The sequence below is a fragment of the Furipterus horrens genome, unplaced genomic scaffold (assembly GCF_987537825.1).
Source record: "Furipterus horrens unplaced genomic scaffold, mFurHor1.1.pri manual_scaffold_10, whole genome shotgun sequence".
NCBI classification, from domain to species: domain Eukaryota; kingdom Metazoa; phylum Chordata; class Mammalia; order Chiroptera; family Furipteridae; genus Furipterus; species Furipterus horrens.
The window spans coordinates 60,204,377-60,216,493 of NW_028327180.1; the positions used below are offsets into that span (position 1 = coordinate 60,204,377).

The 12,117-nt window shown below is 43.9% G+C and overlaps 1 protein-coding gene across 6 annotated transcripts in view; it reads right to left on the reverse strand.

Annotated features, from left to right (window-relative positions):
- The window catches only part of MAPK9 (mitogen-activated protein kinase 9), a 64,267-nt gene that overhangs the window by 1,966 nt on the left and 50,184 nt on the right, over positions 1-12,117 (reverse strand). For all 6 annotated transcript variants that reach the window (XM_090290449.1, XM_090290451.1, XM_090290448.1 and 3 more), the window contains 4 exons: positions 4,047-4,229; positions 2,947-3,071; positions 1,882-1,945; positions 41-112 (listed from right to left, as the gene is read on the reverse strand). In XM_090290449.1, coding sequence (XP_090146575.1) covers positions 41-112; positions 1,882-1,945; positions 2,947-3,071; positions 4,047-4,229 — 444 coding nt within the window. The remainder of the gene's footprint in view (positions 1-40; positions 113-1,881; positions 1,946-2,946; positions 3,072-4,046; positions 4,230-12,117) is intronic.

Genomic DNA, 12,117 nt, shown 5'->3' on the forward strand with positions numbered 1-12,117 from the left:
GGAAGGAAAAGGTGCTCATGCTCTGCAAGCAAGGACTAACCTGAAGGCTGATCTTTGACAACACCGTTCTTGCTTCTTTCTTCCCAGTCCATCACTTCTTTGTAAATCAGCTCTGCAAACACAAGTGCAAGTTAAAGGTTTCATCAGCCTCCTGGCATCGCTGGGCCCTGCCTGCAGGTCTACTGGAGGTGCTCCTGGGCCTGCCATGTGCCACTTTTAATTGTGATACAGTCAGCTCAGAAACATGGTCCACCTGGACCAAACCATCCATGTTTTGATCAATTACATCTTATGGGGAGCCGCGGTGCTTGATGGTGGCAAATGTAGCTCAGCCTCAGATTTGGAAAAGTACTGGGAGCGTGGTGGTACACAGGACCCACTCCACACACCAGTTTTCCCACAGGGAACCAGACCTGCATTTCTATAATAACTTGAAACCTTGCTTTCTGCTAAAGGACTCCCTCATCCTGGGCAGAGAACAAAAGATGTTCAGCATGTAACCTTGAAGCAGTTTCTTAGGGTCTGTTCTGAGCTGATTTTCAAGGACAGGATGTGGCTAAATCAGTTATCCTTACCATCCATGCATGTGTAACATTCTTTTCTCTGTTATATAAGAGTAATAATCATATAAGGCAATAACTGGCACAATGATTCATAACTTTCTTGGATGTAATCCACCTAAAGAATTAATAAAAGCCTGGTAAGGCAGGGGCAAACAACTGCACTTTTTCCTCTAGAAAGTGGCCAGTTTTGTCCCCTCTTCTCCACGGGATTCTTGCTGTCCGTGTGCATTTATTCATTTCATCTACAACGCCATGGACCTTGCTGGTCGGAGGTCCGCGACAACATCTTTTCAACCCAACAATATTAAGGTCACCAAAAATGTAGGTGGTCCTGAGCCCACGCAGCGGTTTTACACGAGGCGGGTGGAGGGGAGAGAACAAGCAACGTGGCTCTCACAAAGCATCATAGAGTGTTGGATGCTCTCACCCCCACTTGCATGTTTCTCTCTGCTGTTATTGTGGTTTGTTCTTCAAAGGTGACCAGCATCCGCAGGGGCTTAGAAGCTCCTCCAGACTGGTCAGAAATTAATCCAAATAGCTACTTTTTTTCTTGGCTTCAACTTCAGTTTCCCTTAGTTTTCATGTACTGTATTAAAAAAACAATTCCTCATTAAGTAAGCTATTAGGAGTGCTTGAAAGTTGAGTATCCGGGAGCTGAAAGGTGCCAGGTTTCTGCACACTGCATGGCTGTGCAGGCCCTGCTGAGGGAGGTTGGTGGGTCACAGTCCTCTTGCCCTCTAGGAGGGCCCTGGGCTGGGCTACCACTACTTCTGACTGTGTGACCACAGCTGTTACCACTGACTCTCATCGTCAATGAAAAATCGTTAGTTCATTCTCTTTATTGCTAGTTTAGTTTGCAGTGGATTCTTGGTTTATCACATACTGGTAATAAAAACTATTTGCATACTTGTGATCTGCAATTTTGCTCAAATTCTATTAAAACACATATCCAACTATATGACTTATAAATACAGCAGAAGAGAAGTTCACATGACCCCAGTGAAGTCTCCCATGTTTGCTTTATAGGGATCTCTAAATTTATTATCAAGGTAAGTGTGATACAATTACTGAGTTTAGTTTGCAAACCAGAATTTGATAATGTAAAGTTGTGTGAAAAAACCCTTATTTTTCTCTTTTAGTTCCTCTTTACTTCTGTTACTTTCAAGCTCTTTTTCTCCTGGGAAGTGGGAAGACAGAGGATGATGGCTGGCAGGGTTTCCGCTCCTGCCCCAAAGACTGCTGTTGAAAAGTGAAAAGCTGCCCCTTTAGGGACTTCAAGAAACATCCTAAGTAAGGATCAAAATAAGCTTGCCTTTACCTTTCCATTCTTCAATTGCATGTTCTCTTTCTTCCAATTGGGCATCGTAAATTTGAGGTGGTGGCTAAAAATTAAATTACATGTAAAGTTAGCAGTTTATAAAATAATGAGGCATAAAGAAAAGGCAGAATCACTTGGAAGACTTCTAATATATTTATGATATGGATGTAATTTCTTTCAAACATGGCTCATGAAAGATTTCTTCATAAGTGTGATATACCAGTTTTACAATCAAAATAATTAAGAAAAAATTAACCAAAAAAAAAGGAGCTATTATGGGCCTCCTTATAATCACATGACCTCAAAATACTCTAAAGACAACTGCTCCAATGCAGCTATAAAATAAGCCCTCACAGCTGCTGCCTGCAGACCCACCTGGGGAGCCTGTGCTGGGAGATAGGGCAGGTGGAATGCCAGGCCAGACACACAGTCCTCCCAGCAGAACTCCCAAGCCCAGCCCCCGACTCATCCATGCACTGCTCCAAAGAAGCTTAAAAATCACATGTTTGTGTATCAGATTCTTTTCAAACAAAACACTGTTTAATCCATAGGCCAAGACATATGGATGTGCGCTATGCGACTCACTCACAGCAACAGACCACCCACAGTGGACTGCTGCGGGGAGTGCCCAGGGGCACCTGCACCAGGGCACTGTGGGGCACAGCACAGATGCACCCGTGCAGAGTGCAGTCCCCTCCCTGCCCCCTGCAGGCACCCAAGGAAGGACAAACACAGGGGTTTCCAGCAGGTTTCTTAGGCTGACTGGGGCCTGAAGAATACGATGTGACCAAAGCCCAGGGCACTGTGCCAGGTGCTCAAGGGAGGCTTAGAAATGGTGCCGTGATGAGCACTTGCCAACACTACATCCAAGAAGATGATTATGTTGCCAGGGCACCAGCTCCTGCACCCCCGAGGTCCTCTGAGCTAGAGCCCCAGTACCAAGTGTCCCAAAGGGGCTGTGGCCCCTGTCCCATAGCCTCTGTGTGATCCTCTTAAGTCCAGGACTTGTGACCCTTATGCAGCCTCACAGCCCAAGCCGGTCTTTCTACAGAGCTGTTTGCTTACCGCCTCTGCTTCGGCAGGATCATACCACACAGTGATGTAAGAGTGGCGCAGGGCCTCATCCACGGAGATCCGCTTGTCAGGGTCTATCACTAGCATTTTTGATAAGAGATCTCTGGCTTGACTTGCTAGAGTGAAAACAAATATTAGATTAGTAACTAATGCTGTTTACCTGGAAACTACACAACAAAGAACTGAATGTGACAGCACAGATAGAACAAAGATACATTAACCCTGATAATTATCTGACTAGTTCAAGATCAATAGATCCTTTTTATTTAAGAATAAGTGAAGCAGCTTCTTTCACTAGAAATCTGGCTTTCCAATGTGGTTTCAGCCACTGGATCTGGGTGAGAAGGACAGAAGCCCAGGCTGGGCAGCCCTGGCCAGGGTGGCATGGCGCAGAAGCACGGGTGAACCTTTTCTTCTCATGTAGAACAGACCTTACAAGCCACACAATAACCTCCTGTTCACTCAGTACAGAACACTTCACAGATCCTCTGCTTTGTCAATATTCACTTTTAAAAAAATCTAGAGATTAGTACAATAGTTAGAAAAAACCAACAAGTTCAATAACTTAGTTAAATACAAGGATCATTTAGGCTTTGGCAATTAAAGTGAACATGTATATAGGGAAAGGAGAGATGGGAATCCTGATTCAGGGGCAGTGTTCTTGATGGGGGGAGAAACTAACTGTTCTCCATTAAATCACATTTTAGTGGTGAACACAGGAGAAGGGGAGAAGAAGCTTTTTTTATTGTAACTACTATCTTATGGTTTCTGACTTTTCAACTGGGCTAGATCTTTAGTCAAGCATTCTGTAAACCTAAAAACTTTTAAAATTCCAATTGTTGTAATTAACATACGAGGGGGGAATATTTGAATTTTGGTGAAAGGCTTTAGTTAAGCCATTTTATTAAGGACAAAACTTCCAAGTCGTGAAGCTTTCTGTCTGCAATGCCTTCATTCTGCCTGTAAATGGCTCTATTTGAGGGTTTCAACTGTTTTGTCTCCCAATGTTCACACGTTTCAGAATGCAAACATAAAAAATGAAAGCTTCACCCAGATGATGAAAATTAGTACAAGAAAAGAGGATATCTTACTTTTAATTTTGTCTCGTTCCAATTCTGATGGGAATATCCAGTCTGGGAAGAGTTCTTCAAATTTGATTCCTGGATACTTTGGTCTGTTTTCTACATAATTCCTCACTGTTGGCTGAAGTTTCTTCATGAAATCTGCAGATGGTGTTCCTAACTGCTCAATCACTTTATTCCACTGATCAATATCTGAGGAGTCTCTTGAGGAAAATACAACTGAAATACCTTATATTCCCATTACACAAAGTAGCATCATTCAAAGAAAAATCAATTATATTTATTATACCTGCAAACAAGTAACTAGGCCACCCACCAGGTCATTCTGAAATAATATTCAAATAAGGTTTGAGTGTCCAAGTTTTGATCATTAAAAAAAACAAAACAAACAAAAAAAACTCTTACACTCTGCATTCTTATTAAATCAGCACAATGGGGTCTATAATGCCTTCCCATTCTAGATCAAATGAAAGTTATCCTGCAACTGAAGAACACCTATGACAGAAATGCTTAGACATTGTAATCACACAGCAAGTTGAAATCAGTTTCATACTAATGCTATGTCAGATCTAAAGCCCCCTGAAATGGGGAGACCTAGGGGACCCCTCGGCTCCCAGCTGGGGAAGTAGAGCCCTCTGAGGCAGGGCCTACACCTGCCGCTTAGCTACCGTTCCCACATGCAGCCAAAAAAAGAAAGAAAAAAAAAGTTGTCTATACCTGCATCTCTAATTCCCAGCCTCTTGTTCTCTTGTAAACATCCTGTCAGGCTTTCCCCATCCCTCCATGAAGACTGGCCATCAAGACTGCCAGCAACCATGCCTCGCTCCTCGCCTCCTACAGCACCATCCAGCTTTCCTCTGCACCCTCCCTCCTGGCCTCTGCTCCCTTTCCTGCCCCTCTTCTCTCTGCCACCCCAGGGCTTGGCCCCTTCTTCACTCTCGCAGCCTCTCAGCCTCCCACATCAGTATCCTGGCTTTACACAGAATAGTGGACTGACCACCCACATTTATTCCTCCACCCACACCTCCTTCCCAAGTTCAGCTCTTGCTGTCTCCAGTGCCTGAAAGACATCTCAGACCCCAACAAGGCTCTCCTGAAGGGCTGATCTTCTAAACAGATGCAGTATGTCAGCCCTTGACCTTGCAGGTCTAACCCTCATCTTAGCAGCAAGGCCATCCTTTCCTGCTGTCAGTCAGATGAGAGCCTACGAAAGGCAGGTGCTCAATAAATAGCTACTGGATCTGTGGTTGGCAGTTAAGACAGACATGAGCAGGGCAAGGAGGATGGACCAGGTGCAGGTCACCAGGGCGGAAAGCCCCGGGTGCCTAACAATGGGCAAAACTGGGAAAACCAGGACTTGGCCCCCAGGGTGGCCTTTCCTCCCCTGGCAACTCACTGGTCATAGGGTTTAGACCCTCTTCTGGCATGTTGCTAGAAATGTGGGTTAGATCCCATTAAGAGAAGGAAAGAGCAAGGGGTTCAGAGAACAGCCCTAAGCATTGAGCCCCCAGGACAGTGAGGTTCTGACCTTCATCAAATACATCCAGACAGCAGTTGTGTTTCAGTTCCAGGCCCAGGAAAGCAGCAAAACCAGACAAGCATATACCATGGTTGCCTCGGGACCAGCTGCACTGACCAATGATCCCCGGCACTGAAAGGAAACACCTGGATAGCTGAGGACTGTTCTGTGGACATCCTCCCCTAGGACCTTCCCTAATATCCCCTTTTAAAAGCCCTTAGGATGGAGGACTAAGCTTGCTCTCTCTCCCAGGAACACCCAGCACCTTTCCCCTCCCCACCTCTTACCTTTAGGTGTGTTAACATTACCTTTCTCTCTCCTAAGCTCCAAGAGCCCTTCTTTTGCCTCTGCAACTTGTGTTCTGAGCCCATTTCTTTTACCTCTTCTACCTCTGTGACTTTCTAAATAAACTTTCTCTCATAGTTGGAGTCTTGGCTCTGAACTCAAGTACTGAGGTTGTTGAACCAAGGTCTGGTCTGACTCCACTGGCCTAACGCCTGGTGTCATTTTCGCTGCCAACAGATTTATGATAAAGTCATGTCTATAGAGTACAGGGGTGCAGGCAACAGGAGGACAGTCCCAACAAGCCTGGCTGACATCCTGGTGTGTAAAGGCACCACTATGCTCTCATTACACCAAAGCGAAACCAAGGCTCAGAGAAGCCTGGACTTCTCAAGGATGCAGACACCATGTGGGAGTCAGAACTTGGGCCCATGGAAGCCTGACTGAAGCTTTCTCTTTCTTATAGGTCAATTTGGGACAGAAATTCCTTTTCTACACGAGGTCACAAATCTAAAATAATCTATAAGAACTGCAATACGGTTTCCAGAATCTCTTTCTATTTTAGTAATTCTTAACCTGACATTTGAAAAATTATCTTCGAGGAGGGGGAAGATGGCCGCGAAGTAGGGACAGTGTTCTCAGCTCGCTCCTGTTAAGGAGAGACTCCAGGAACGAATGCAGAGAGGAGTGACTGAGTGAGTGTGGATCTCTGATAGCGTGAACAGGGAGGAGATTGTGGGAGCAGCGTGGAGGGGGGTGGAGGGGTTTACCACACACTGCAGGCTGAGTCATTCCGAGACTCCGTGCATTTGCAGTATCAAACAGGAGAGCTCACTAGCCGGGAGTGAATTCTTGTAGGGAGTTAGGGAGAGGATTTGGCCGAAAAAGCCAGAGGAGGGAGAGAACAGTGAACAACCAGGACTGGGAGAAACTGTGTGATCTGAGTCTAGAGGGAAATCTCAACTGCAACCTCCGACCGAAAGCTCGGCACTCCGGGCGAGCCCAGCAGTAGCGCTAGGGCCCTACAGAACAAAGGAGCAGTTTTGGGGCAAGGAGACCGGCAGCACAGAAAAGCTGCTGCGGAACTCCGGACCAGGGGAGAACTGCTGAGCAATCGCGCTAGAATCCCACAGAACAAAAGGCCGGTTTGGGGCTAGGAGAGAAATAGGACGCGCAGGGTGTGTAAGTAGGGAAGAGAGCGGAGGCGGAGGTTCTGGAGTGGAGACGGTTTTAGGGCAGGGAGAAGGGGCCGCAGGGAAAGGCTGCTGCGGAGCTCCAGACTGGCAGAGAGCTCCAGGGTAGGAGAGCGCTGTGTTGACCAACCACTCTAGAATCCTACAGAACAAAGGGACGGTGCTGTGGCAGGAAGAAAGATAGAGTGCGTAGGCCTATAGACAGGGAAGCCAGCGGAAGCTGTAGCTCAGAATAGAGACAGTTTTGGGGCAAGGAGAAGAGCACACGCAGGAAAGCCGCTGCAGAGCTCCAGACTAGGGGAGAGGCCCTGGGCAGGAGAGTGCCACTGGGCCTGGCACTTTGACCGACTGTGCCAGAGTCCTGCAGAACAAAGGGACGATCTTGAGACAGGGAGAGAGGTAGGGTGCGCAAGCATATAGACCGGGAAGCGAGCAGAAGCAGTAGCCCGGGAATAGAGACAGGACTGGAGGCAGGGCGGGGATTGCTGGCAGGCACAGGCTGGACCAACAGGGGGAAGGAGTAGCTGGACAAGCCTGAGGAGGGCTGAGGGTGCCTCAGGAGGGGAAAACTAAATGCAGCCCACAGCAGAGCGGTGGTAGGCCCACAAAGAAGAGACTAGCAATCCCAGAATCAAGCAGAACCCTCCCACAGCCAGCCCACCAACCAGAAAAGATTTGAAACTCATGGAATTTTGAATAGGAGCGGACTCAGGAAGGAAGCAAGGAAAAACAAAAAAACAAACAAACCAAAAATACCCAGAGACTGTGCCTAAAAGTTGAATTGAGTTAAAATCCTCATTCTTTTATCTCTCACTTTCTCTCTAACTGCCCCTACCGTCCTTTCTTATTCTCTCTCCTTTTCTCCCCTCTTCTTCCCTCCCTTCTCTCCCCTTAGCATGTCTCCCCTGCATCCTATTCTCAGTTAATTTTTTAATTTTAAGTTTTCTCCCTATCTCACCCTCTCCTTTCTCTGCGCTACGCACCTTCAATTTTATTAAATTTCTTTCTTTATTTTGTCCCCCTTCAGTCTACATTCGTTTTTCTTTCATCCCTTGCCCTTATTTTCCTTCTCTCCCTATACATATTCTCTCTCTTTCTCTCTCTCCCTATTCCACTTTATATTCTAATCTTTTAATATTCAAATTATAATTCTAATCTATCTCCCTCTCCCTTCACTCTCCCATTCTTACCCCCTCTCTTTCTACCCCGTCGCCTCACTTCTTTCTCTCCCTCTTGTATTTCTCTCCTTCATCCTATCTTTTGTCAACTCTTCAATTTCAATCCTCCCCTCCCTAATATCTCCTCTTCCTCCTGATTTCCTTCCCTCCTCTGTGCTCTTTCCCTCCCACATCCTCTTGCTTTCCCATCTCCTATTCTTCTCTCTCTATATTCACCCTTTCTCTTTATCTTGCAACTTTATATCATGTTTAAATCTCCTAATCTTTTTTATAATATATAATTTAAAAAGAATTTTAATCCAGTCCCCACTCTTCTACCTCCCCTTCTTCTTTCGTTCTCTCTCCTACCCTTCTCTTCTCTACTTTCTCTCTTTCCTCTCTCCCTTCCTGTCTTGCTATTTTCTACTCTGTATTTTTATTCTTGAAAAATTCTTTCTCAATCTGTTTCCTACCTTCTAACCTCCCCAGCCCTCTCTTTCAATTTCTGGCTGTCTGTCTACCTGGATGTCTGTTGTGTCTACCCTACCTCCCACGCTAATCACATAGTATATACTGATTATATAATCCTAATACTATACACTTCCACTTTCTCACTCCACACTGTAACCCTCCCCTCCTTTTCAAACATACAGTGTAAGTGTTAATTGCTCTCTTACATAACCTTGATCCCAATTGCTAATATTATTACTCTATCAACTTCCAGCTCAAAAATTACCTTTCCTTCATTTAAAGCAACTCCTTTCTGTTTCTCCTACGAAATAAGAGTCCCAGTATCTCCACAAGTATATTAACATGGGCTCATTTGCAGCCTATAGTGAGATTGTAGTTGGGGGAGATATTGGAGGGTGTGGGTTTCTTGCCTGGGTTGTGTGATTATGTTTTAGCAGCACCTCCACAAAAGATCTCAAGACAAGGTGGGCAGAGTGACTCTCAATCAACTAACCAGAGAAAAAGATCCACCAAAAAGTAGATGAAATACAACCAGACAGATTAAAGAAATATCATCAAGGACAACACAGACGGAGATCCAGGAGGGCGGAGGAGTAAGTGGAAGCTACACTAACCTCCTCCCAGGACCAGCCAGTGCTGACTCAGCCCCAGTACAGCAGACAGACCATTCCCCTCCAAGTGGCGTTATACTAAGGGGAAATAAAAGCCCTGCCTACAGGAACTAAGCAGCCACACCCACGGTCCTTAAACCTGACGGCCAATCACAGATTGAGTATATTAACAACTAAAGAAGAGAGACAAAGGCAGTAGATCACTGGAAGTCTCCAATAGGCTGCCTAGGGCCAGTCTGGTACATGATCTGACGCTACCAGAGGCAGATCCAGGAAGAGCAGATCATTCTAAGAAACACCAACAAACAATAGGAATCACAAAAATGGGGAGACAGAGAAACAACCCCCCATCAAAAGGAAAGGTAGAATCCACAGAGAGAGTGCTAAATGAAATAGAGGGGAGCAAAATATCAGATACGGAATTTAAAACATGGATTATGGAGAAGCTGAATGAGCTCAGCAGAAACTACAAAGAACTCCAGGGAAACTACAAGGAACTCCAGAAAAACTACAAGGAACTCACAGAGAATTACACGAGCATGAAAAAGGACATAGAAACTATCAATAAGAGCCAAGAAGAAATGAAGAATACGATCTCTGAATTGAAGAACACAGTAGAAGGAATTAAAAGCAGGCTAGAGGAAGCAGAAGATCGGATCAGCGAGCTGGAGGACAACGTACACAAAAACTCCCAGACAATGCAACAAAATGAAAAAAGACTGAACAAGACTGAAGAGGTTCTAAGACAGCTGCAGGACAACATGAAACGTAATAATATCCGTATCATAGGAATTCCAGAAGGAGAAGAAGAAGAGCAAGGAATAGAAAAACTCTTTGAAAAACTAATGACAGAAAACTTCCCTAACATGAGGAGAGAAAGAATCATGCAAATCCAGGAAGCACAGAGAGTCCTAATGAAGATGAACCCCAACAGGCCCACCTCAAGACACATCATAATTAAAATGGCAACAAAGACAAAGAGAGAATCCTAAAAGCAGCAAGAGAGAAACAACTAATAACATACAAGGCAGCTCCAATAAGGCTATCATCATATTTCTCAGCAGAAACACTACAAGCCAGAAGGGAATGGCAAAAAATATTCCAAGCAATGAAAAACAAAGGCCTACAACCTAGAATACTATACCCAGCAAAGCTCTCATTCAAAATGGAGGGTGAAATAAGGAGCTTCCAAGACAAAAGAAGGCTAAAAGAATACATCTCCACCAAACCAGCATTGCAAGAGATGCTAAAGGGTCTGCTCTAAGAAGATAAAGAAACAGAGAGAGACAGAGAAGAACACGAGTACAAAGGGGAAAAATGACAATGAATAAGTACTTATCAGTAATAACCTTAAACGTAAATGGATTAAACGCTCCAATTAAAAGACATAGGGTAGCTGAATGGATTAGAAAGAATGACCCACATATATGCTGTCTACAAGAGACACACCTTAGAACAAAAGATCTACACAGACTGAAAGTAAAGGGATGGAAAAAAGTATTTCAAGCAAATGGACATGAAAAAAAAGCCGGGGTAGCAATACTTATATCAGACAAAACAGATTTCACAGCAAAGTCCATAAAAAGAGACAAAGAAGGGCATTTCATAATACCTAAGGGAAAAATCCATCAAGAAGATATAACCCTTATAAATATATATGCACCCAACTTAGGAGCACCCAAATATGTAAGGAAAATTTTGAAAGACTCCAAGAAAGATATAGACAGCAACACACTCATCGGAGGGGACTTTAACACCCCATTGTCAACAATGGACAGATCTTCAAAGCAAAGAAACACCAAAGATATTGAGGCACTGAACAACACTCTAGATCAAATGGACTTAGTCGATATATATAGAAGTTTTCACCCCAAAGAAGCAAAATATACATACTTCTCAAGTGCACATGGAACATTTTCAAAGATAGACCACATGGTAGGACACAAAACAAGCCTCAATAAATTCAAGAAAATTGAAATTATATCAAGCATCTTCTCAGATCACAATGGCTTAAAATTGGAAATCAACCTCAAGGAAAAAACTCAAAAACATTCAAACTCATGGAGAATGAATAACATGCTATTAAATAATGAATGGGTTAACAATGACATCAAGGAAGAAATCAAAGAGTTTCTGGAAACCAATGATAATGAACACACAACAACCCAAAACCTATGGGATACAGCGAAAGCAGTCCTAAGAGGAAAGTTCATAGCAATACAAGCCTACCTTAAAAAGCTAGAAGAATCTCTAATAAAAAATGTAACCCTACAGCTACAAGAACTAGAGGAAGAACAACAAGCAAAACCCGGATCAAGTAGAAGGAAGGATATCATCAAGATCAGAGCAGAATTAAATGACATAGAGTCTAAAGTAACAATTCAAAAGATCAAGAAATGTAGGAGCTGGTTCTTTGAAAAGATAAACAAAATTGACAAGCCTTTAACCAGGCTCATCAAGAAAAAAAGAGAAAGGACCCAAATAAATAAAATCAGAAACGAAAGAGGAGAAATCACAACTGATACAACAGAAATACAAAGGATTATAAGAAATTATTACGAACAACTGTATGGCAACAAATTTGACAACCTAGAGGAAATGGACAAATTCCTGGAAAACTGTAGTCTTCCCAAACTGAATCAAGAAGAAGCAGAAAGTCTGAATAGACCAATAACAGCTAGTGAAATTGAAGCAGTAATCAAAAAACTCCCAGCACACAAAAGCCCTGGACCGGATGGCTTCACAAGTGAATTCTACAAAACATTTAGGAAAGAACTAACTCCTATCCTCCTCAGACTATTCCAAAAGATACAAGAAGAGGGAAGACTCCCAAACTCGTTCTATGAA